The 27,498-nt window shown below is 35.6% G+C and overlaps 1 protein-coding gene across 5 annotated transcripts in view; it reads right to left on the bottom strand.

Annotated features, from left to right (window-relative positions):
• FER (FER tyrosine kinase) overlaps positions 1 to 27,498 on the bottom strand; it is a 503,761-nt gene that overhangs the window by 312,876 nt on the left and 163,387 nt on the right. For all 5 annotated transcript variants that reach the window (XM_066273970.1, XM_066273969.1, XM_066273971.1 and 2 more), the window contains one exon: positions 14,769 to 14,958. In XM_066273970.1, the coding sequence (XP_066130067.1) occupies positions 14,769 to 14,958 (190 nt within the window). The remainder of the gene's footprint in view (positions 1 to 14,768; positions 14,959 to 27,498) is intronic.

Genomic DNA, 27,498 nt, shown 5'->3' with positions numbered 1-27,498 from the left:
CTTCAATGCACTTGAAAAAAAAACAAAAAACTTACCTCTGCAAAATTTCCTCTCTTTCTCTATTTTAAATATATCTACATTTTGATTTTATTTCCATACAACCATTCATCTTTATATCACGTTCATCAGAAAAAGGCCTCATTTTAAATTGAGAATAATTTTATTAAATGATACATCTAATGAATACTAATAGACAACATAAGGTGGGGAGCTTCTTATAAGACAGGCATTGTTGTAAACATTTAAGGTAGATTATTTCATATAATACCCCACAATAACCCTATGAGATAGCTTCTATTTCAAGCCCTCGTTTACAGGTGAGAAAACTGAAGCACAGAAGAGTTAACTAACTTGCCATGGTTACATGGTCAATTAGTAGCTAACCCGCAATTCAAATCCAAGCAACTTTGTTCCAGAATCAGTGCAACTATCATACTGTGCTTCTTGGGTTAGGTCCTTCCTCTACATTAAAAATATTTTCTTGCCAAAAAGGAGTCTTTAAGGATACATTAACAATATATTATTTTTGTCTTTTTGCTATAAGTTGATACAATCAAAAACAATGTATATTGAATTTCAATATTCTTTCCTTAATCTCATTTTTCCTAGATCATTTTAAACATATAATGTGGATTTTTACACCTACATAAATTTACTTACATTTTCCTATTTTTCTTTTATTTCCTCTATAGTTTTATTCATTTATTCCTTTAATATTTATTGAGTATTTACTGTATGCCTGGCATATAAATCCACAGGTTCATAAAATCACAGAACTTTAAATCTGGAAATAACCGTAGAGGTAAAATGAATTAACATTTACTGTTTATAGTCAAGGGATATAAAATTAAGAGAAGGTAGATTTCTTGCTTATTGGTCTAGCTCTAGCCTATGAAAAAGCTAATTCAGGTATCTCTCCTATGATCGCCTTGCAGCAACTGGTTTTGCTCCTCACAACTAGAAAAGTTGATGCTGTCTAGATACTCACTAGGCAGTCTTCCAGATCATTTATAAAGATGATAAACACAGTGGATGTTCTATTAAGTGTATAGGGCTGCCATATCAAAGTACCACAAACTGGGTGACTAAAGGCAACAGAAATTTGTTTTCTCACAGTTCTGAAAGCTAGAAGTCTGAAATCAAGGTGTTGGCAAGGCCCTGCTCTCCCCAAACCTTCTAGGGGAGGATTCTTCTTTGTCTCATAGCTTCTTCTAGTCCTTTGCTAGTGGCAGCATAAATCTAATCTCTGCCTCTGTATTCTCTGTAGTCATTCTCTCATTTCTTAAAAGACACCGGTCATATTGGATTAGAGCCTATCAGAGCAATTTTCAACCTTTTTCACTCATAGTACATATAAACTAATTAGTAAAATTCTGTGTCACACTAAAAAAATATATTTTTTGCCGATTTGACAAAAAATAAGTATAATTTTGATTCCTTCATACTAGACAGCTATTGCTGTGTTGGCTGTTGTCATTTTTTTATTTGACAATTTAAGAGAAAAGAGGTTAGTGCCCCTGATTGGTCAGGTATTGAATGTTTAAAAATACTTGCAGCACACCAGTGTGCTTTTTGGGACACACTGGTGGAAAATCGCTGGCCTATCCTAAATGACCTCATCTTAACTTGATTGCATTGATAAACTCTATTTCCAAATAAGGTCATATTCACAGGTACTAGGTATTGGGATTTCAACATGTTTTTGGCGGGGAGGGGGAAAATAACAATTTTAACACATAACAGATATAATCTTTAATTGCTGAGGCACTCTAATCTTTATACTTTCAGTTAAATAAATATTTGTCCCTAACCTTTGACTTTTTATTTTAAACCTTTTCTTGGGCCATGCTAAAAGCATGTTTTCATCCAATGGTGACTTAATATTTAGTAATCTTTGATAAAGAACACTGTCAAAGTCTTTTCTAAAACCTAAGTAGATTATTTTATGTACCCAATTACCTGCATATTTTAAAAAAGCTCTAAGAATAATCAGTGAAGCATGAGTTCTTCCTTAGAAAATGTTCCATTTCCCTTGTTATTTTATTTAAATATTTGATGACTCTATTTGTTATTGTAAATTAAAAGCTCGTCTGATAGTCAAAAAAATATTTACTAAACCTCCCCTATGTGCCAAGCACTGCTCAAAGCCAAGGAAATATTAGTAAACAAAAGCGCTTTCTTCTTGGAGCTACAATTTTTGGGACTAGAGGGGATAATACTGAAAATATTCATCTATACATACATACAAATACCAAAATAAAATGAATTAATACACATAAATACAGATATTGGAGTATTTAATGCATAGAAATACTGAGAAGAAACCTACCACATGGGTTAGGGTTAGGTTTAGTAAATGTTAGCCACCACACAGTAAATGTTAGCCAACAAAACAGTAGGAGAAGTAACAGTAAAAATACTAGAAGTAAGTGCTATTTAAGAAGTGAAAGGGGCCATAGGATAATAATGATGACAGGAGTAGAGGGATGATAAGAGAGCCCATTATAGCTAAAACAGTTACAGAGATATCTCAAAGGAGCGACATTTGAGCTGAAATGAGAAGAAGGCAGTTAGTCTTATATCTGGGGAAACAGCATTAGACAGGGAATAGAATGAGAGATGCAGCATGCTCAGAGGGCAATCAGATCAGAAAGGCTGAACTGTAGTCAATGAGCAGAGGTAGGCTATGCTGGGGGTGGTGAGTAGGGACAAGATCACGTAGTTTAGGTTATGATAAGGAATTGTGTCAAGTTATAATAGGGCCTGGCCAGGTGGTGGCACAGTGGATAGAGAGTCGTACTGGGATGCAGAGGACCCGGGTTCAAATCCCCGAAGTCGCCTGCTTGAGCATGGGCTCATCCGGTTTGAGTGCAGGGTCACTAGCTTGAGCATGGGGTCATGTCTATGATCCCTTGTTGGCTTGAAGCCCAAGGTCACTGGCTTGAGCAAGGGGTCACTCGCACTGCTGGAGCCCCTGGTCAAGCCACATATGAAAAAACAATCAATGAACAAATAAGGAGCTGCAATGAAGAATTGATGCTTCTCATCTCTCTCCCTTCCTGCCTGTCTGTCCCTATTTGTCCATCTCTCTGCCTCTCTCTGTCCCTGTCTCTCTCTCTCTAAAAAAAAAAATTACATATAGGGATGCCACTAGATAGTTATAAGCAGGCAATATATAAGATCACAATGAGATCACTCTAGTTACTGTACAGAAAATAAAATGTAGGAAAGGCAAAAGAGCAAGCAGTTCATCGGGCCAAAGTAGTCTAGGTCACAATTTATGGTGTTTTATTAGATATGATCCCAGTGGAGATGCTGACAAGAGGCCAGATTTGGGATATATTTTGGAGGCAGCACCAAGAAAATATGCTGATGGAGTGATGTGATTTTAGAGAAAGAGTGAAATTCTAAGCCAGTCTTTATCGATGAAGTTCACTTTAAGGGTCTTATTCATACAACTGAACTGTCACATATACCAGATAAAACAAAGAATTTAAAATGGTACAAATAACTAAAGCATTACTTTTACATATTCAACAACCAGGTTATAGGGTGATGGCTTTTAGTAGGCATGTTAAAAATAGAAAACCTTCACATATAAATTTCAATACTGTGTGCATTTATTTAATTTTATTTTTAAAACATAGGTAAAAAAAAAAAATCTCAATTTCAGAAATTTGATTTCTCTGCCACTGAGCTCCACCTACTGGTAATTCCTTATTTTTAGGATTTACATTATGAAAAGGAATTAAAATTTGTTAAAGTAGAATATAGCCTCCAACATAAATGTAGTGAAAAGCCACATTTAGGAGATATAACAGTAACTTTTTCTTTCTTTATAGTTACCATATATTGCGTTTCCCTATATGCCAGGGACTGCGCTAAACATATTTACCACCATTATCTCATCAACTTTCAAGATAATTCTATGAGGTTTCCATGAATTATTCCACATTTTACCAATAAGAAAATTTATCTTAGAGAGGTGGTGCAACTTTGCCTACAGTCATATATTTAACAGCGTACAGAAGATATGAATAAAATTTTCCCTGACTACTAGTCTGCTGGCTTAGCAAACAGGCAACACTATATTTATTTATTTATTTATTATTATTATTTTTTTTTGTATTTTTCTGAAGCTGGAAACGGGGAGAGACAGTCAGACAGACTCCCACATGCGCCCGACCGGGATCCACCCGGCACGCCCACCAGGGGCAACGCTCTGCCCACCAGGGGGCGATGCTCTGCCCCTCCGGGGCGTCACTCTGCCGCGACCAGAGCCACTCTAGCACCTGGGGCAGAGGCCAAGGAGCCATCCCCAGCGCCCGGGCCATCTTTGCTCCAATGGAGCCTCGGCTGCGGGAGGGGAAGAGAGAGAGACAGAGAGGAAGGAGGGGGGGGTGGAGAGGCAAATGGGCGCTTCTCCTATGTGCCCTGGCCAGGAATCGAACCCGGGTCCCCCGCACGCCAGGCCAACGCTCTACCGCTGAGCCAACCGGCCAGGGTCAGGCAACACTATATTTAAATCATAGCGGCACAAGAAGTTTGAATTTGAATCTGTCACTCTAATTCTGATCAAATTCCTCAATCTCCTCACACTTCAGTCAGTGTTCTCATCTGAAAGGGGGGAATAACTCCTTACTTGCAGGATTGTTGGCCAGTAACAATATTTTATAAATTAGCACACTGTCAATTTCTCTTAATAATTCACTTTAAATGACATATTAGATAAACCAAATGTATGAGGCTTTACACTGTCAAATATTAATGGATCAAAGTGTTTCTTAAAGAATACTCTTTCAGGAAATTTAAAATTTTAATAGATACTAAAAATTTGTTTAGAAAAATATTTCCTCCAAAATGTTGAACATGTTTCAGATAATAGCTAGATTTTCAGCACTCCTTAACTACGTATCTTTGAACTCTATAGAAAGACTGATTATATATATGTACGATGAAAAAAAAAATCTACAAAGTGAAATTTAGAAAAATAGAGAAATCATTAAAATTACAAGTAAAAGTTCAAGTTTAATACCAACAAATTCCCTTTATCAGTAATATTTTTAATCCTAACAAAGGAAAAGCTTTTAATAATTTTATGGGGTTATATTTTTACAAACATACAAAAATTACTTACATATATATTTCCAATACTTTTCAAAGAAAATATAGGTCTTCAGAAGTGTTTTTAAATTAGCTAATGAATTTACTAGTAAATTCTTCTAATCCTGCAGATCCACCTTCAAACAAGTATAGAATACCTGCAATTTATAACTCTTCCCAGGGAATGTGTACAATTATCCATTCCATATATAAACTGTAGCTAAGAAAATTAGTACTTAAAGAGAACTGTTAAAAGTGTATCCAGTTCATGCATTATTCTAAGTCTAGATTATATTCTTGGATATATACTTGATTTAATATAAATATCCACTACAAATGCATATGAATATAAACACAGCTAATAGTTAAAATATAAACAAAAAACATTTTGAAATGTTAAGGGTTTTGTTCCCTTGATAGTGAAGATACTGTGGCCTCACGCAAAAGTACAACTCTGGCACCATTACTTAAGGAACCCTATGATGTAAAATGACTTCATGTGTATGAACCAAAGAAAAATTAGTGTCTTAAAGTAATCTTTTTAATTGAAATATAACTGTTATATAATATTATGTTTCAGCTATACAACATAATCATTTGATATTTGTACATATTGTGAAATGATCATCGTCATAAGTCTGGTTAACATCCATCAATACAATTACATTTTTTCCCTTTGATGGGAACTTTTAAGATCTACTCTCTTAGCAACTTTCAAATATTTAATACAGTACTATTAACTCTAGGCACAATGCTGTACCTTACATCCTCAGGACTTATTTATTTTATAATCGGAAGTTTGTACCTTTGACTACTTTTACCCATTTTGCCCACACCCCGTTCCCACCTCTAGCAACCATCAGTATGCTTTCTGTATCTATAACTTGTTTTTTTTTAAATTCCAAATACAAGTGAGATCACACAATATTTGTCTTTCTTTGTCTTATTTATTTCATTTAGCATAGTGACCGCAAGGTCCAACCGTGTTATCAATAATTCATTGACAAGATTTCATTCTTTCTTATGGAGATATATAAGTTATCTTTATGTATTACTCCACTGATGGACAGTTAGGCTGTTTTGATATCTCAGCTAGTGTAAATAATGGTAATGCTCTGTGAACATGGGGGTGCAGATATCTTTTCAAGTTAGTGTTTTCATTTCCTTCAGTTAAATTCCCAGAAGTGGCATTGTTGGTCAAATGGTAGTCCATTTATAATTTTTTGAGGAATCATCATACTGTTTTCCACGGAGGCTGCACCTATTTACACTGCCACCAACAACAGTGCACAAGGGCTCCCTTTTCTCTACATCTTCACCAACACTTGTTATTTTTTTGTCTTTTTGGTAACAGCCATTCTAATGGGTATGAGGTGATATCTCACTGTGGTTTTGATTTGTATTTTCCTGACTGTTAGTGATGTTTAAGGAAGCTTGACCTGAATCATTTGAAAAATCAACAAGCCTGCTGTAACATAATCATAATCAATCTCCTAACTCTGCTTTATAAATTAGAAAGGTATAAAGTATAACATTTATGTGTAAATATACTTTTGGTATCAGATCCATAGTATTTAATAATATTGATGGCCATGAATGCCAATGAAAGTTTAGCATGATAAAATCCATGATACATGAAAGCTGAAAGCAAGAATTTAGTAAGCTACAAAACTGAAATATTAATGCAATAATTAAAACCTATAAATGGTACTCTTCTTAGATTAAGAAACTTTTAAACTATTTTGAGAGCACAGTCTAAATAAAGCTGCACAAACCTTGTAAAATGTGTTTTACACATAAACCTCTTTTATACTAATAGTATTACATGAATTTTTACCAAAGCATTTCTAGAACATAAAATGGTACCTGATACTGGGCACTTAATAAATATTTGTTTGTTGAATAAATAAATGAAAAAAAGAAGTAACTATATATGCACTATTATAAAATGACACCTAAAATAAATTAAGTAGCCCTGGCTGGATAGCTCAGTTGGTTACAGCCTCGCACTGAAGCAGATTGCCAATTCGATCCCTGGTCAGGGCACATTCAGGAACAAACATCAATAGATGTTCCTGTCTCTCTCTCTCCCTTCCTCTCTCACTAAAACTAACATTAAAAAAATAAGTATAAAAGTAATATACAGAACAGTATTGTTGTACCCTCTACTACTTGTGTAAAAAGAACAGGAGGCATATAATATATATGCATGTTTTTCTTTGCACTCAATGCTTCTGGAAGGTTTTCTATGAGGCAGGTAACTGAAGGACTAAGGAAAGAATACTTAAGACTCTTGTACGTGTACATGTACTATCTATTCAGAGAAATTAATTAAGGCCTTGCTTTTACAAATAAGAAATACATAAAATACTCCTACAGAAAAATCCACAACTTATACTTAGGAACTCAATTAATATATATAACTAATTTACATGTAAACTAAGGTACATTAGAAGAAAATGAAAGAGAATATTATATTTTAACATTACTACAAAATACAAAAACTTTTTTTGACACATTATCTTATTTCAATGTCACAGAAATCCTGTCAGGCAAGGTGAGTATATATTCACTTCCACCTTTTAGAGAAAAACCACTCAGAAAGACTAAGGATTCTGACTATAGTCACACAGCACAGGCAAAGCTCAGTTCAGGCCCCCTGATTCTTTTACTTTTCTCACTGTATTTGATGAGTAAGGCTCAGAATTAACATTTATCTTATATATTTAAAGACAGAAATATACCTGATGATGAAAACAGATAAAACTACAATGAGGCTGTCAATATGATATCTCAACTAATAGTCTATTTTAATGTGTAACTATAAAATAGAAAATACATCGGACATTGCTATAAAATGGATTACTACTGAATCACAATGACAGACCATATTTAGTCCACAAACCAGGTATTTTGTTTGTGGAAAATGTAACAAAACAGAATTTTTTTGACAGTGCCATTCAACTAAGCAGAACTAACTCAATAAGCTATGCAGAGAAGATAAATATATGTTGTGCATTAGTCTAGCAAAAGGGTTTTAAAAATGTGTAATTTCAGAAACATAAGATAAAGGCAATTATCTTATACCATAGCAAAACATTTTTAAAAAGTAGGAATTCATTATGTGGTGCTATCAATTCTCTATATATTTGATACACAGGGGAGATTCTGTAAACAAAATTATAATATAGTTGGTTCAAAGCATGTGTTATTAGAAAGTAAAAATAACTAGATTACTCTGGGTCAGTGGTCAGCAAACTCATTAGTCAACAGAGCCAAATATCAACAGTACAATGATTGAAATTTCTTTTCTTTTTTTATTATTATTAATTTTAATGGGGTAACATTGATAAATCAGGGTACATATGTTCAAAGAAAACATCTCCAGGTTATTTTGACATCTGATTATGTTGCATACCCATCACCCAAAGTCAAATTGTCTTCCGTCACCTTCTATCTGGTTTTCTTTATGCCCCCCCTTTCCCCCTTTATCCCCCCCCCGTAACCCCCACACTCATGTCCATGTCTCTGAGTCTCATTTTTATGTCCCACCTATGTATGGAATCATATAGTTCTTAGTTTTTTCTGATTTACTTATTTCACTCAGTATAATGTTATCAAGGTACATCCATGTTGTAAATGATCTGATGTCATCATTTCTTATGGCTGAGAGCCAAATATTTAAACTTAAACTACATAGGTAGGTACATTGTTATTAACTTAATTAGGGTACTCCTAAGCTGGCCTTTGGGCCCACACTCGAGGGGCCAAGGAGCCGCATGTGGCTCCCAAGCTGCGGTTTGCCTACCACTGCTCTGGGTGAAAAGGAGTCTAATTCCTAAATTCAACAGATAGTGATTGAAAACTTTCATATATTCTTACAACCAGACAGCTAAAAACTAACATGAAGTGATTTTTAAATACACAAACAGGCCCTGGCCAGTTGGCTCAGTGGTAGAGCATCGGCCTGGTGTGTGGGAGTCCCGGGTTTGATTCCCAGCCAGGGCACACAGGAGAAGCACCCATCTGCTTCTCCACCCCTTCCCCTCTCCTTCCTCCCTGTCTCTCTCTTCCCCTCCCGCAGCCAAGGCTCCACTGGAGCAAAGTTAGCCCGGGTGCTGAGGATGGCTCTGTGGCCTCTGCCTCAAGCGCTAGAATGGCTCTGATTGCAGCAAAGCAACACCCCAAGATGGGCAGAGCATTGCCCCCTGGTGGGCATACCGGGTGGATCCCGGCAGTCTGTCTGCCTCCCCATTTCCAACTTCAGGAAAAAATAATAAATAAATAAATAAATAAATAAATAAATACACAAACAAATCAAATAAATAGGAATGTCAGGAAATGTTCACTTGGATCAGAAAATTCAGGTATTCCCATCATTATCCAAGAGCAGCTAACAAAGTACTCACCCTCTTAATTTGCTCCAGAAGGCAGATTCTTCTGCCCTTTAGAGCTAGAACTGAAGATTAACAGAAAACAATCCTTGGGTTTATAGACCATTTAAATAACTCAGAATGCCTTCAGGATTATCAGCACATTTAATCTGTCAATAACCCAATTAGATAGGAAAGGACTTATCTTCTAATTCAGCATTCCCCAAAGTATGACCCATTGCATGGTGGTCCATTCAGGGCTCTCTTTCAAAAGGAGTTTGGCCAATATTTCCAAAGACACTGCATTCCATGCTCTATTTTCCCTCTTGAGCATTTCATATCAAAAGTTTAGAAAATTATTGCAGTCAATACAACTGTTCTGCCAGCATGTCCCAAATTCTTTATTTTTTAATTTTTTTTTTTTTTTTTTTAGAGAGAGAGAGAGAGAAACAGAGAGAAGGACAGTGGGGACAGACAGGAAGGGAGAGATGAGAAGCATCAATTCTTTGTTGCGGCACCTTAGTTGTTCATTGATTGCTTTCTCATATGTGCCTTGATGGGAGGGGGTGGGCTCCAGCAAAACAAGTGACCCCTTGCTCAAGGCAGAGACCTTGGGCTTCAAGCCAGTGACCTTTGGGCTCAAGCCTGCAACTATGAGGTCCTGTCTATGATCCCACACTCAAGCCAGTGACCCTGCGCTCAAGCCGGATGAGCCCATGCTCAAACCGGCAACCTCGGGGTTTCAAACCTGGGTCCTCTATGTCCCAGTCTGACGTTCTATCCACTGCACCACCGCCTAGTCAGGCAAATTCTAAAACTCATTTTTTCTTAAAACACTTCAAGGATACCAAATTCTTTTGATTTTCTACTACTTCACTGGTCTTTCCTGCTCAGTCTCTTACTGATTCCTTCTCTTCTACACCCTACTGTGAAGTGGCCCAGAGTTCAGTCATTGGTTCTCTTTAATTCTCTATCCTCTCTCACTTGGAGACCTCCTACAAGATGATTTTAAATACCGTCAGATGCCTATAATTCTCAAATTTATATCTCCGGTTCAAATCATGCTCCTGAACTCCAGGCCCAAATACTTGTTTTTATGGAAAGACAAACTATAAGTCTTGATCTTCGTCACCAAAGCTGCTTTCTGTGTACTCTATTTCATGTTCTTGAAATAAATCCCATTCTTTTAATGCTCCTGCAAAAAACCTTAAAGGCACCCTTGAGTCTTCTTTCTCATACTCCACATTTAATCCACAGGAAATCTAATGGGTTCAACCTTCAAAATATATCCAGAAGCTGAAAGTTCTTGCCAATTCTGTGCTATCATCCTTGCTCAAACCATCATTTTCTATTGCCTAGGTTAGCACTCTAGTATCTTTGCTCTCCTTAAGTATATTCTCAACATAGTTAAAGTGACCCATTTAAATCAAAAGTCAGAGCATGTCACTCCTCTGATATAACCCACCCCCAACCCAATGCCTCCCCATTTCATACTAAGAAAAGCCATAATTCTTAATTATGGTCTGCAAGGCCCTGAGATCTGTTCTCAATTCCTTCTCCAATCTAATTCCTTACATTCTCACCCTTCCTGCACTCAGACCTGTATCTTAAACAGTCCAATGTGTTCCTGTTGTATATAGTCTTTGCAATCAATGTACCCCAACTGGAATCTTCTTTCCCCAGAAATTAATTAGCTTACTAGCTCCTAGTTTCAAGTCTTTATTCAATGTCACATTCTCTATGATGCTTATCCTGACTTGCATCTAAAATTGTGTCCCAATTCCTGACCCTCTAGAACCCCAACCCTCTCACCTGCTTTGTTTCTACTCCTTGCCATTTATTATCCTCCATTATAAATACAGAATTCATTTATTTACTAATTACCACTAACCTCAGAATGTATTCTTGAAAAGAGATATTTTTTATTAGTTTTATTCACTGATGTATCCCAAGCATAAAGAAATGTGCTTTACACATTGTAGCTGCCCAAAAACCATTGGCTGAATAAATATATGAAATATACTTATTCAGAGACAATAGATAATTATTACATCATACATAATATTTATCATTTTATTCCTTTGTATTTTGGCCAGAATTAGACATGGTGAAAAAGGACAGCATTAGAAGCATAACTCTTTCTGATGAATAATTATACAATCTGCTGCTACAATTTTTCAAAGGTTTCTATAAATTAATAAATGGGCTTTAATTTTCATCAAAGTATAGTGCCAAAATAAACATTAAAATGCCATTAACCCAAATATACAATCCTAACCCTGGTTACAAATCTGAACAACCGAGGATTTTTATCAGAATACACAACCCAGGGCCCATTTCTTTACAGTGGTACAGTTCCTCAGGCAGTCTTCCAGAGAAGCTCTCACCACCAGACATTTAGTGTTTTGGTTAATACTGCCATTAATTAGGATCAGTTGGAATGGTTAAATGTCTCTTACTCTAACATAATATATAAGCCAGTTTTCACTATTTTTCATGATGTCATAGTTTATTTTTTTAAATTTATTTATTGATTTTAGAGAGAGTAAGGAAGAGAAAGAGACAGAAACACCCATCTGTTTCTATACATGCCCTGACCAGGGATCGAACCTACACCTTTGCACATTGGACAGTGCTCTAACTAACCAAGCTAACCAGCCAGGGCATGATGTCATAGTTTAACTTCAGTTCTGTCAATTCTTCCAATATTCAACTAAATTTCTCTTGTTAAAATTTTACACCACTTATAAGGATGAAATTTATAAAGAGGAAATACCAGTAGAAGTGCTTATACTAATTTCAGGCTTTTCTTAAAATATTATTCATAAAACAATGCTTATTATGGGAAAAGGCCACATATATAGGTGGGAGTATTATTAAGTTTTATACATTGTAAATATTTCTACTGTTTTATAAAATATTTTGTAAAATCACATTAATTGGCATTAATTTGGGGAATGATTGATTTATAAAATGTTACTTTATTACTTTAAACTATATATATTATTATATTCCTTTGTAATTTCCTTAAAGAATTATTAGTCATTATTTCAATGAATAGATAAGATATATTTAAAATTAGCATTTCAACTATTTAAGATAAATTTCTTAATTATGTGACATCACTTTATATAAAAATTTACCTGGTAAAATAAGAAAATAAATAAAAATTTACAAGATATGATTATTATTGAATAAATAGTTACAAGAGAAAATGTGAAAGTGCCAACTATATACACATATATATATAGTTTTAAATGTATATAAAGTTTAAACTCCATTATACATTCTCTCTGAAACATTATTTATTCATTTGTTTAAAAGCTACTCTTCAATGTTATGAAAGACAAAAGTATCCAAATGATCATAAGTTCTTAATAAGTAAGAATTAATGAACTGGTATATTTTAAATGTTGAAGTCAGGTTTTTACTTGTAATTTTCAAATGGAGATATGCTGTATCTCGTGATTTGGATAACTTTGTCATAATAACACCAACAAGAGGTCATATGTACACAGAATTACAAAAAATAAATTAGATTGCCAGTTTTAATCTATCACTAAATCAAGCTATAAAGTAACCAATTTGACATGCCCGTGGAGACAAGGAAATACTATAAGCCACACTCAGAGAACAAAATATTTACTAGCTAAGGTTTTCAAAAACCAAGTAAAAGAAAAAACTTCAGAAGCTTCTCTGAAAAGAATGCATATGTCAGATAGTTATCAAGAACCATAAAGTAAGAAAGGGAATCTGTAGGGTCCTTTTTATCTGACAGGACAGTAAAGGAGAGCAAAGAATTTTAATTCATATCACCATATAATGTGGAGATTAGTACGGCTTAGTTAACAAAAATAGCAATAACCACAGTATTTTAAATATTTATTTTCATTTCCACATTTATCATATTCACAAATGCAGATTTTTTTTATGAGACATTTAAACCTATTTAACACTCCAGTGCTCGCTCAACTATACTACTCAGAACCAAATAAACTAAAAATAACTAAAATATTAACTATAGCATCATTATCTATGATGGTTCTTTATATGGACTGCATCCAGCTATCTACAAAAAAAAGGCAAGGATATAAGCTCAGGCTTTTTCAACCTTGGTACTATTGACATTTTGGGTTAATTTATTGTTGGGAGTGTGAAGGGAGGGGCTGTCCTGTACATTGTTTGATGTTTAGCAGCATCACTGGACTCTGTCCAATTATTAACTATGAAAATTAAATTCAATAAAAAATAAATATCACACAGTCTAGAAACAGTGCCAAATGTCTCCTGGTTGGGGGAGGGGAGGTAAAACTGTCCCTTGGTGAGAACCACCAACGTAAGATGAAAGAAATTTAAGAATGAAGGAATAAAGGGAGAGAAGGAAAGCATTTGTACTAAGCATTCTTTTTTTTTAATTAAGTGAGAGGTAGGGTGGCAGAGAGACAGATACCTGCATGCACCTCGACCAGGATTGGCCCAGCAAGCCCACTAGGGTGTGATGCTCTGCCCATCTGGGGCCATTGCTCTGTTGTTCAGCAACTGAGCTATTTTAGCACCTGAGGTGAGGCCATTGTTCCATCCTCAGCACCCAGGGACAATTGCTTGAATGAGCCATGGCTGCAGAAAAGAAAGAGAGATGGGGGGGGGGGAGTAGGGGGAGGGGTGGAGAATCAGATGGTTGCTTCTCCTGTGTGCCCTGATTGGGAATCATATCCAGGACTTCCACACGCCAGGCCGATACTCTACTACTGAGCCAACTGGCCAGGGCCTGTACTAAGCATTCTTAAACAATAATAAAACTATACAAAATAAGTTTAATTTCTAATTTGTGAGTTTAAATGTGTTTATTGTAATGTAAAGATATTTGGAAGAAAAAAATGTTTTCCATTGTGGAAATAATAAACACATCTCAAATAAACAAGACCCTACTGTTCTTACGAAAAAAAGAATAATAAATAGCTTTTCCTTATTTCTTATTTCTATTTTAGGAATAACACCATACCTTCCTGTTGTCTCCAAGGAATAAAAACAAAAGAATTGCAGTGTTTGTTTTCAGTTTTGAAGGCAAGAGAAGTGCTTTTCCCTCCGACTCTACAGGTGGTTCCTGACAGTGCTCTCCAGGTGACCTGAAGGTGACTGATAAATCTATTTTGCATTTACAAACAAGTTTAATAAAGCCTGCATATTAGCAAGAGTAGTAATTTTTTATAGTAAACCAGAATCAACTTTGTGTTTAGTTAGTACCTATACATTACTCTTTCAGATTTCTTGTTGGATTACTCTTTGGCTTACCATAGATGTAACTGATCGTGCATCTTCTTCATAATTTATTACTGGAGGTGGCTCTTTTCCATCATTTTCTTGCACTTTTTGTTCTAGTAACTCTTTCTGTGCCGTAAACTTGGCCTCAGTGCACCTCAGCTGCTGCACTGACTGTTTCAGCTCCTCAAGTGTCTGTTTCTGGCTTAGCAGAAGCACAATACTAAAAAAGAACACATTAAATAGTAATTACTTTGACTTCTTTAAGAAATACAGACTTAAAGAAACCTATATATATGCTTCTGTTTCCATCTTTATGATTCCTACAGAATCAGAAGAATTAAGAAGCGAAACAGATTTTGCGTCATTATAGTAGTTATATTAAATGCTAGCATTAACAAAATGAAAGATAATTTTAGAAGCAAAAACCAAATTCAAGATACTTTCAAACATATTATGATCTATGGCATCCATTTTATTTTACAGCTAAACCATCTACTTCAAAGAGTATAGATACTTAAATTCAGAAGCATAGGGCCTAAAATGAATTAACACGACTGAAGCAGAATCTTAAATTTATTTCATATCTCAAATGGAATATAGCTACAGTCAAATCCGTGCCTAGAGTAAAATATATCCAATCAAAATGACAGCCTGGGACCCAGTTGTTTGTATATTGTGAGGGGTGTGTTTAGAGTTGGGAAAAGCTGTTCTAAGACTGAGGGCTGAGCTGTGATTAAAGAAATGAGCATAAACTCCCAAAATTTTCCCATGTCATTACTATAAAGACAATAGACTTCCCAATCCCTCCTTTAAAGAATCACATAGGCCACATGATGCTTTATTCTCATATTTTACTGCTTGGAGACTGCTCCTATTGGAAATTACAAACTAACTCATTCACATTTAAACCACACACACACACACACACACACACACACACACACACACACACACAAAGAGGTACTTGGTAGGGGGGAACACCCTTGGAAACACTGTCCTAAGCAGTACACCAATATTTTAAAGAATTGTGCCACAATAGATTATCAATAGCGAAAACTGCACATTTGGAAAATAAGGTCAGAATGTCATCTTCTTAAATTGGAATGTAAAAGGATCAACACAAACTGAGGAAGTAATTGTAGACAGAAGGAACCCACATTCAGAGAGACTTATTTATGAATATGATGCTGATAGATATTTTGAAACTCCATTCCAATCAAACTGAGTACGATGCAACCTCAGTGGATGCTATAAAGAAAGCTGGAACTTCTCAATTATATTGCAATGAGTTTCAGAGGTGTACCCCAACAAAAATATAGAAAAATTGAGTGAAATATTGGAAATAATTAATGACTAAGAATATTTGTAAGGAAGACCTAGCAATGTTCAAAGACAAATCGCTCTAAAGAGTGGAGCTGATAACAGAAATAATGGAGAAGGACATACAACACTGGCAGAGCTCGTGAACATTTCCCAAGTAACACTGTCCTGGCATAGTAGAAAGAATGTAAGTACACTGAATGAAAACAGACTCAACTTTATCATTTAATCCCCTTGCTTTTCTCATCTTCAGTTTTCTCATTGAAAAAAGTAGTGATAATAATAATATCTATTGACAGGGTTGTTCTGAGAATCCTATAAGACAATGTTTAAAAATCATTAGCAAAGTACCTACCATAAAATAAGATGTCAGAAAATGGCAATTATTATTTATATCACCATTATCCATTATTCAACAATTGTGACCTGTGTTCTAAATCCACACAAATTTTCTGACACATTCATGCTGGGTTGCTTATCCTTTGCTGGGTAACTCCTTTTTATAATAAACTGGTTATAATTTTTTAAAAATTTCTCAATGAGTATCTTCAGAAAAAGATTATCTTTTAAAACAATCACTGTTGTGAGCATAAATTCCTAAGGACCAGGTCCTAGAAAAGATTACATCTGTCTCAACCTAGCTTCCTGAGAGTTCCTTCTTTGCATCTCCTACCTTCCACAAGACTCACAACAATGACAATATAAGGAACAATTTAAAATGTACAAGGTAAGATGGTAAAAATGTATTTTCATGTACATCTGCAAGATCAGTCCAAAAAAAGGTGAATGATTTCACAAATGTAGACAAAATCAATAGGAAAGTGTACTTGAAAATAATAACATTCTAAAATAATTACAGTTACCAGTAGTAGTCTTTTGCAAACAAATTTCATAAAGACTAATGGAAAAAATGCAAAAAAAAAAAAAAGTAATTTGAAGAATGAAATGACAAATAAGGTATAAGGTACAATAATTTCAAAAGAAAATTAACTGAATACCCTAATAAAAATTTTAAAATCTATTTATGGGAGTAAAAAATATTTATTTTCTTGTATATTCAACTGTGTGGAAGGCTGCCGGAATACTGGCGCCCTGAAGAGGACAGAATCCTTATCCCCAGAACCTGTGAGTATGCTGCCTTACATGTCTGCCTTACATGACAAGGGAACTTTTCAGACATGACTAAGTTGAAGATGTTGAGACAGGAGAATACCCTGAATTTTCCAGGTGATCCTTATTACTATAATTATAATCATCTGATAAAAGAGAAGCAAGAGGACTAATGTTAGAAAAGGCAATGGGACAATAAAAAAAAAGGAGAAAAGGCAATGTGGTGAGGAGCCTAGAACTACGGAATGAGGACAATCTCTAGAAGCTGGAAAAACAAAGGAGATTCTTCCCAAGAGCCATTAGAGAAAATAAACAGCTTGGTTTAAGGCCTGTAAGACCCATTTCTGACTTCTGTTTTCCAGAAGAATGAAAGAATGAGTTAGTGCTGTATTGAGCCACCAAGTCTGTAGTAAATTGTTACAGCAGCAAGAGAAAGCTAGTACAAACCCTAATCAGGACCATACCCATTTTCGGTTCATTTTAAATTACTGAACTGAAAGGGTTGTTATGGTTGAGCAGTGGTCAATAACAACTAAAACTATAGATTTAAGAGAAAAAACAATTGCAGAGTCAGAATCATTATACAGCCAGAAAAAAAAAAGTGAGTTAAATAAAGAATGTGAATAAATCATTGTACTTTTTGCTCCATAATACGCACTTTTCCTCCCAAAAAGGTGGAGGGGAAAATGCCCGTGTGTCTTACAGAACGAAAAATACAGTATTTTGTTAAATATTTTAACACATCATTTGGTTCAGAATATTTTTTTTCTTATTTTCCTCTTTAGAATCCTAGGTGTGTCTTATGGTCAGGTGCATTTTATGGAGCAAAAAATATGGTAGTCGTAACATTAAATACTAAACAAATAAAGAAAAAAGTTAAGCCATTATAAAATGTTCAAAATTTTTGTTAAAAAGCTTTTAATTCATATATATATTATATAGTTTAGAGAAAGAGCTCTATTTTTAAACAACTTCTCATGGTGTTTATAATCTCTGTATATTACTACCATATCATTTTTATTTACCCTGGATATAAATAAAATCTTTCAAAATTATCAAAGCCAAAAAGAAAAAATATATTTTCAACAAATGGTGCTGGAACAATTGGACATCATATGCAAAAAATATAAAAAATTATCTAGGCACAAACCTTACAAAATTTACAAAAATTAATTCATATGGATCACAGACCTAAATATAAAATGATAAAATGCCTAGAGGATAAGACAGGAGAGAATTTAGATAATCTTGAGTATGGTGATGACTTTTTAGATACAACACTAAAGGTACAATCCATGAAAAAAAAATTAATAATCTAGACTTCATTAAAATTAAAAACTGCTATGTGAAAGAATGTCAAGAGAATGAGAATGGGAGGAAAAATATTTGCAAAAGATACATCTGATAAAGGATTATTATCTAAAATATACAAAGAACTCTTAAATGTCAACAATAGAACAATCCGATTTAAAAAATGGGCCAAAGACCTAAACAAAGAAGATATACAGATGGCAAATAAGCACATGAAAAAATGCTGCACATCATATGTCATCAGAGAAATGCAAATCAAAGCAACAGTAAGACACCACTGAACACTTAGGACCGTGATAGTGGACCTTTTTATAAAAACCACCCACTTTTGCAGTGCTGGTCAACCTGGTTCCTCCCACCCACTAGTGGGCGTTTCAGCTTTCATGGTGGGCGGGTAGTGGAGCAACCAAACAGTGCTGCGATTGGCCCACCATGAAAGCTGGAACGCCCACTAGTGGGCAGGAGGAACCAGGTTGACCAGGACTGCAAAAGTGGGCGGTTTTATAAAAAGGTTCACCATCATAGACTTAGGAGAATGACCAAACTCCATAACAAAGACAACACCAAATGCTGGTGATGATGTGGAGCAACAGGAACACTCATTCATTGCCGGTAGGAATACAAAAGGGCACAGCCACTTTGGAAGACAGCTTAGCACAGGGGTCAGGAACCTATGGCTCATGAGCCAGATGTGGCTCTTTTGATGGCTGCATCTGGCTCGCAGACAAATCTTTAACAAAAAAACATTACAATGTTAAAAATATAAAACATTCTCATGTATTACAATCCATTCATTTCCTACCGGTCATGTTCATGGTTGCGGGTGGCTGGAGCCAATCACAGCTGTTCTCCGGGACAACACCAAATTTTTTTTGGATAATGCCTAACGTACACGGGTAGTTGTATGGCTCTCAAAGAATTACATTTTAAAATATGTGGCGTTCATGGCTCCCTCAGCCAAAAAAGTTTCCCGAACCCTGGCTTAGTAGCTTCTTATAAAATTAAACACACTACTACCATAGGATCCAGCAATCATACTCCTTGGTATTTACTCAAAGGACCTGAAAACTTATGTCTGCACAAAGCCCACACACAGATGTTTTCAGCAGCTTTGTTCATAATTGCCAAAACTTGGAAGCAACCAAGATATGCTCTGGTAAGTAAACAGATAAATAAACTATTATATGCAGACAAGGGAATTTTGTTCAGGACTCAAAGGAAATGAGCTACCAAGCCATGAATAGACATGTTGGAACCTGAAATGCATATTATTACTAAGTGAAAGAAGCCTATCTGAAAAAGCTACTAATATATGATTCTAACTATGTGACATTCTGGAACAGTCAAACTATGTAAACAATAAAAAGATCAGTGGTTTCCAGCAGTTGGGGATGAGGGAGGAATAAATACATGGAGGATAGAGGATTTTTAGCAAAAAATATTCTGTATTGCCTGACCAGGTGGTGGCACAGTGGATAGAGCGTCGAACTGGGATGCGGAAGACCCAGGTTTGAGCAAAAATTCACCAGCTTGAACCCAAGGTTGCTGGCTCAAGCAAGGGGTTACTCGGTCTGCTGAAGAAGGCCCATAGTCAAGGCACATATGAGAAAGCAATCAATGAACAACTAAGGTGTTGCAATGCGCAACGAAAAACTAATGATTGATGCTTCTCATCTCTCCGTTCCTGTCTGTCTGTCCCTGTCTATCCCTCACTCTGACTCTTTCTCTGTCTCTGTAAAAAAAATAAAAAATAAATAAAAATAAAAAAAATATTCTGTATTATACCATAATGATGGATAAATATCATTGCACATTTGTTCAAACCCACAAAATAAACACCACCAAGCAGGAAACCTAATGTAAACTATGAACTTTGGGTGATAATAATGTGTTACTGTGGGTTAATTGTAATAAACACAACACTCTGGTGGAGGATGTTGATATTGGGGGAGGTTATACGTGTGTGGATCAGGAATAAATGGAAAGTCTTTGTACAACCACTCAATTTTGTTGTGAACTTAATTTCTCTAAAACATGAAGTCTTAATTTAAAATAAAATGAGCAGTCACTACACACCAATTAGAATAGCTCAATTTTTAAAAAAAATCAGGATGAGATACAGATCATTCACACACTGCTAACAGAAATGTATAATGATACAATCACTATTCAAAACTATAATACATATGCAATTACCATACAACTAGCAATTGCACTCCTGGGTATTTATCCCAGAGAAATTAAAACTTTGGTTCATGCAAAAGACCTCACATGAATGTTTGCAGCATCTTTATTTTTAATAGCCAAAAACTGGAAACAAACCAGACATCCTTCAAAGGACGAATGATTAGACAAAGTATGGTATATCCATAGTTATGGGTTGAACTGTGTCATCCAAAAAGATATGTTCAAATTCTCACCTCAAAAACATCAAATTATGACCTTATTTGGAAACAAGGTTGTTGCAGATGTTATTAGTTAAAATGAGGTCATAGTGGAGTGGATGGGCCCTTAACTCACATGACTGTGTCCTTATAAGAAGAGGAAAATCTGAATATGGAGAAGAGACAGGCAGAACATCATACGGAGATGGAGGCAGAGTCTAGGGTGAGGGTTCTATGAACCAAGGAGTGCCTAGGATTGCCAGCTCACAGCAGAAGCTAGGAGAGAGCCATGGAACAGATTCTTCTTAAAGACATCACAAGAAACCAGCCTACTGACACTTTATTTCAGACTTTTGGCCTCCAGAACTATGAGACAGTAAATTTAGTTTTAACCCACCCAGTTTGTGATACTTTGTTCTGACAGCGCTAGGACACTGACTCACACATCTTGGAACACTACGCAGAGTTTATGGCAATGAAAGTACCTGGATCAATATCCAGAAAATTCTGATGAATGTAAAATGCTAATCTCAAAGGTTACATACAGTGACGCTTCATTTATATATCATTCTTGAAAAGACAAAATTGTAGAAATGAAGACTAGATGGAAGGTTTTAGGGGTGAGTAATGGGATGGAAGATGAAAAGCAGTGTAGCTACAATAGTACAACATGAGAGAATTCTTGCAGTGATGGAAGTGTTCCTAGTCATGACTCTATCAATGTCACTATCTGCAATTTAATATTATAATATTGAATTATACTTTTTCAAAATGCTATAGCATTGGGGCAAGGTAAATATAGGGTACATGAGACCTCTCTGTATTAAGTTATCATGTACATGGCAATTTACAATTATCTCAAATTAAAACTTAAATTAAAAATATATATCATTGTTGCTGTCATCATGCTTCCTCTGGTAAGGTGAGGCTTTAACCATCTCATATGCCTTTGGGTTCCTAAATAATCTGTTTTAGGTTAGGCCTTTTTTATTCTCTTTCAGAAGTTAAGTATCAGCCCTGGCCGGTTGGCTCAGTGGTAGAAAGTCGGCCTGGCGTGTAGAAGTCCCGGGTTCGATTCCCGGCCAGGGCACATAGGAGAAGCGCCCATCTGCTTCTCCACCCCTCCCCCTCTCCTTCCTCTCTGTCTCTCTGTTCCCCTCCTGCAGCCAAGGCTCCATTGGAGCAAAGATGGCCCGGGCGCTGGGGATGGCTCTGTGGCCTCTGCCTCAGGAGCTAGAATGGCTCTGGTCGCAACATAGCGACGCCCCGGATGGGCAGAGCATCGCCCCTGGTGGGCAGCAGTGCCGGATGGATCCCGGTCGGGCGCATGCGGGAGTCTGTCGGACTGTTTCTCCCCGTTTCCAGCTTCAGAAAAATACAAAAGACAAACAACAACAACAGAAGTTAAGTATCTATTGTATTGTACCACATTGCAATCATTTAGAAATTCTGAGATACCATCCTACCATCCTAATACCAAGAATTAGGTTAAAATATAAATTTCCTGGATTTTAGTTCAGTAGTTTTAAAAACAATGAGACTTGCAGGGGAACTATATGCCCTACTGTATGGCTCTGATCTTAATGCTTTTTAATCAGCATGTCTTATAATAAATCAATGAGCAATGTTGGTTTCTTCCAATTAATCCCATTCAGCTCTATGTATAATGACAATTACACATACATTAAAATCTTGCTTTTGTTTAGTTGTTGTTTTTTCTTCTTTTTCCCAGTGAGAGGAGTGGAACTAGAGATACAGACTCCTCCTGCATACGCCCCAACCGGGATCCACCAGGCAACCCCCGTCTGGGGCCTATGCTCTGCCCATCTGGGGCCATGCTCACAACTGAGCCATTCCTAGCACCTAAGGTGGAGGCTCCCTTAGTGCCCGGGGCCAATGCACTTAAACCAATTGAGCCATCACTGCGGGAGGAGTAGTGAGAGAGAGAGAAAGAGAGAGAGAGAGAGAGAGAAAGAGAGAGAAGGGGGAAGAAGGATGGAGAAGCACATGGTTACTTCTCTTGTGTGCCCTGACTGGGAATCAAACCTGGAACATCCACACACTGAGCCACCCAACCAGGGCCAATAATTAGTTATTTAAAAGTACTGCTATAATCACTATACAACATATTATATAATTATTTTATATGTTTATAACACCATTGAAAAAACAAGCTATATTTATATTTTAATAAAAAAATAATAGTAAATACATGGTTAAATAAAAGGCATAAGACGTCATAAATAAATTTAAACCAAAAGGGATCAGAACCTTTGCATGTGCTGCTTACCCCTATCTCTGACTGAGCTTCACAAGGAAGGCTCCTCTGCCCTTCAGGTCTCAGTAGAGATGCCATTTCCTAGGACAGGGGTCCCCAAACTGCGGCCCCCTGAGGCCATTTATCCGGCCCTCGCCGCACTTCCGGAAGGAGCACCTCTTTCATTGGTGGTCAGTGAGAGGAGCACATTGACCATCTCATTAGCCAAAAGCAGGCCTATAGTTGCCATTGAAATACTGGTCAGTTTGTTGATTTAAATTTACTTGTTCTTTATTTTAAATATTGTTTTTTAATATTTTAAATATTTATTTGTTCCTGTTTTGTACTTTTACTTTAAAATAAGATATGTGCAGTGTGCATAGGGATTTGTTCATAGTTTTTTTTTTTATAGTCTGGCCCTCCAACGGTCTGAGGGACAGTGAACTGGCCCCCTGTGCAAAAAGTTTGGGGACCCCTGTCCTAGGAGACCACTGACCGCCCATCTTAAGTAGGTACATTCCTGTTCTTCTACCTAAACTACTTTTTCACAGCAATTAACACAATTGTTAATTTCTTGTTAGAATTTAGTGAATATAAAAAAAGACAGTAAGATAGCTGACCTTCTCACCAGAATGTCTGACTGTATATTGTTGGGAGAGGCAATCTTCCTTGTTATTTTAATGTAGAAGTTCTGGGATTCTTTGTTTTTTTGGTGTTTTTTTTCTTTTTGGTATGTTCTCTTGATTCAAATCTTTGACTTTGACTCTCTTTATCTACATGATCAGTATGACCCTGTTCCTCCACCTATTTATATTTATCAGGAGGTGAGAAGGAGAGTAGAGGAGAAGGGACTTCAGTTTAAATGGTAGTGAATATATGGGAAATAGCATTCCTTTCTCACTCTGTTCTACACATTATACTGTAAGTTATCTTTACTTTGCTCTCTGTATAATTGCTTGTATTTTACCTTTAGATTTAGATAAAAGTGGTAGAAAACACATGAGTTCCTGACTCCAAAGCTTCTGTCTTTTTTGATGACAGCATTTGCTTGATCTTATGGTTTTAATAGTGTTCTTAGGAGAAGTTAGAAGGGAAAAGTATATCAAGCAGTTCAGAGGATGAGTCTTGTTTAACCCACATTCTATCAGTCCTTCATTAACATGGAAGTTTTATTGTTAGCTTCAGGGAATAATCTTTAAAATGTTAAGTATATTGCCTGACCAGGTAGTGGCAGAGTAGATAGAGTGTCGGACTGGGATGTGGAGGACCCAGGTTCGAGATCCTGAGGTCACCAGCTTGAGCGCGGGCTCATCTGTTTTGAAGGCTCACCAGCTTACGCCCAAGGTCGCTGGCTCGAGCAAGGGGTCACTCGGTCTGCTGTAGCGATCCCCCCTTGCCCCGTCAAGGAACATGTGAAAAATGAATGAACAACTAAGGAGCCGCAACGAAGAACTGATGTTTCTCATCTCTCTCCCTTCCTGTCTGTCTGTCCCTATCTGTCCCTCTTTCTGACTCTCTCTGTCTCTGCCACAAAAAATAAATAAATAAATAAATAAAATGTTAAGTATATTTATATAACAAAATAGTCATTGTGAAATCTCATTAATTTAGACATAAGTAGGGCTGAAGTTTTTTTTGAATATGTTAAAGCATTTTGCTAAACAAATATTCTTCAGAGATTCTAGGGAAATATTTGAGTTTTAATTTCTTAATATTACTTAAACATATTTTTGTGTAGATGTGTATATATACTGCTCACAGAAATTAGGGGATATTTCAAAATGAATATGAAGCAATAAAAACAGAAACATTTGATTTTTTTTTATTAAACAAGAACATCAGAAAAGCAAACCAAAAGTAAAAGAAAGTTGTTCGATTATGCATATGAGATACAAAACCAATTTTTATTTCATTGATGAAAATACACTATACAAAAGGCTGCAAGTACTGGAGTATCTGCACATTCCTTGATCCCCTAATTTTTATGAGCAGTGTATATATGTAGATACACTGCTCACAAAAATTAAGGGATATTTCAAAATGAATATGAAGTAATAAAATATCCCCTAATTTTTGTGAGTAGTATACTTAAATGCACTTAATTAAACCAATTTTATTTAGCTCTAAAAGTAGACTTAGAATTAATTTTATTGTTAACACATTAACTTCATATGCTGTAGTACTTGAAAATAATAAAAACAATAAAAGAAAACTAAATTTCCTCACAAATACTAAAAGTATCCTATAAGTTACATATTTACATTCTTACATTCTTTTTAAATCAATGGAATTATACTGAATTTTAGTGATACAATACTGAAAATTTTCAGGTTAAAAGAATGCCCAGAATAACTCAAATTTACATTCTCACATTAGAAGACTCAGTGACTCTAATATGATATTTAATACCAAGCTGTAATAAAAGCCATAGTATAAGTGAAAGAGGCAGGCTCCCAATATTGAGTTAATAGAATTGATGGTTTTGTCATTCACTGAAATGAGGAATACTAAGAGTGAACTATGTTGGGTTATATTGAGATTTTAAATTCAGCCTTGGACACAGAAAACTGAAGGTATTTCTAAAACCCCCAAGGCATGTCAAGTAACCAATGATTACATGGACAGAGAGTTCGGAGCTGAAATCTGAGTGAGAGTAATAAAATGTGAGTCATCTTTAGGAGATTATCTAGGGAGATAGCTCAGGGAGAAGAGTGACTGCCTAGTGCCATGCCTTGCATAACCCCAAAATAGATTGGCTGAGTAGAAGAAAATAAGTTTATAAAGAAGGTGTAGCCAGAAAGAGAGGAGTAAGATCTAGCATCTTGGATTTCAAAAGCCAAGTGAAAAAAAGGAGCATATAGTCAACAAAGTTAGATACTGAGAGAAAGTCAAATAAAAAAATTGCTAAATTTAGTCATGCAGAGATCATTGGTGATCTTACAGATATCTATTTCAATAGTGATGGGGCAGAAACCAGATATATGTGTTTTGAGAACTGGGAGTTGAGAAAATGAGTGTGTACAATCACTCTTAGAACAAGTTTGGCTAAGAAAACAGAAGGCAAAGACAGCAGTTAGGAGGAAATAGAAACTGTAGAAAGAGTTATCTGGGGTGGACAGAAGGTGAAGATTATTCTTAGGATCAAAACTTATACATATTTAAAAAGTGATACAGGACCCAGATGAGAGGAAAAAGTGAGCATAATATATAAAATAATGAAGATTTTTCTGGAAAGGTAAGAAATGGTAGCATATAAAAGACAGGCACAAGAAACAGACTTAGAATGAGGAACAATTCCCCTGTGAAAGCGAGGACAAAGAATGGGGACAAATGTGGTGGATTTAGCTAGCTAGTCCTAGAAAATAAGGGAGTTGCCACCTGATGATTTTAATTCCTTCTGTAATGTAGGAAAGATGTTCTTTCTAACACTTATGGGGAAGCTGAAGAAATCAGAGATTTGAGAGCAGTGAAGAATATATGAAAAGTTGTGTAGAAGTCAGAGCGAGTATAGATCAGAGAAAGAAATCCTACACATTACAACATTTGAGAGCATGACAGAAATTTGCACAGTCAAGTAACATTAAAGAAACCATACCAGTAATCTTTGTTGGAGATGCAAACAATGTCTAAAGTCCAATTAGAAATTTTAAATTTTATCAAAATTTACTTCTTGAAACAGTAGAAAACATAATTAATAGAATTAGTAAAAGCAAGAGTATACCAAGACAAGTAAAGTCAGAGGTTTTGGGAAGAAATCAGCAAGAAAAACAACAGTGACAAAAAAAAGCACAGCAATCTCAATGCAATTTTATTTTTAATTTTCTTTTTTTTAAATTTATTATTTTTTAAATAAATAAATTTTTATTAATGTTAATGGAGTGATATCAATAAATCAGGGTACAAATATTCAAAGAAAACATGTAGCCTTTCTATATGCCAACAATGAAATATTAGAAAACGAACTCAAAAAAATAATCCCCTTCACGATTGCAACAAAAAAAATAAAATATCTAGGAATAAACATAACAAAGAATGTGGAGGACCTATATAATGAAAACTACAAAGCATTATTAAAGGAAATTGAAAAAGATACAATGAGATGGAAAAATATTCCTTGTTCTTGGATAGGAAGAATAAATATAATCAAAATGGCCAAATTACCCAAAGAAATTTATAAATTTAATGCAATTCCCATCAAAATTCCAATGACATTTTTTAAAGAAATGGAACAAAAAATCATCAGATTTATATGGAACTATAAAAAACCCCGATAGACAAAGCAATCCTAAGGAAAAAGAATGAAGCCGGGGGCATTACAATACCTGACTTCAAACTATATTATAGAGCCACGACAATCAAAACAGCATGGTATTGGCAG

Source organism: Saccopteryx bilineata, chromosome 4 (assembly GCF_036850765.1).
Source record: "Saccopteryx bilineata isolate mSacBil1 chromosome 4, mSacBil1_pri_phased_curated, whole genome shotgun sequence".
NCBI classification, from domain to species: domain Eukaryota; kingdom Metazoa; phylum Chordata; class Mammalia; order Chiroptera; family Emballonuridae; genus Saccopteryx; species Saccopteryx bilineata.
This window is presented reverse-complemented; position numbering and strand designations above follow the sequence as displayed.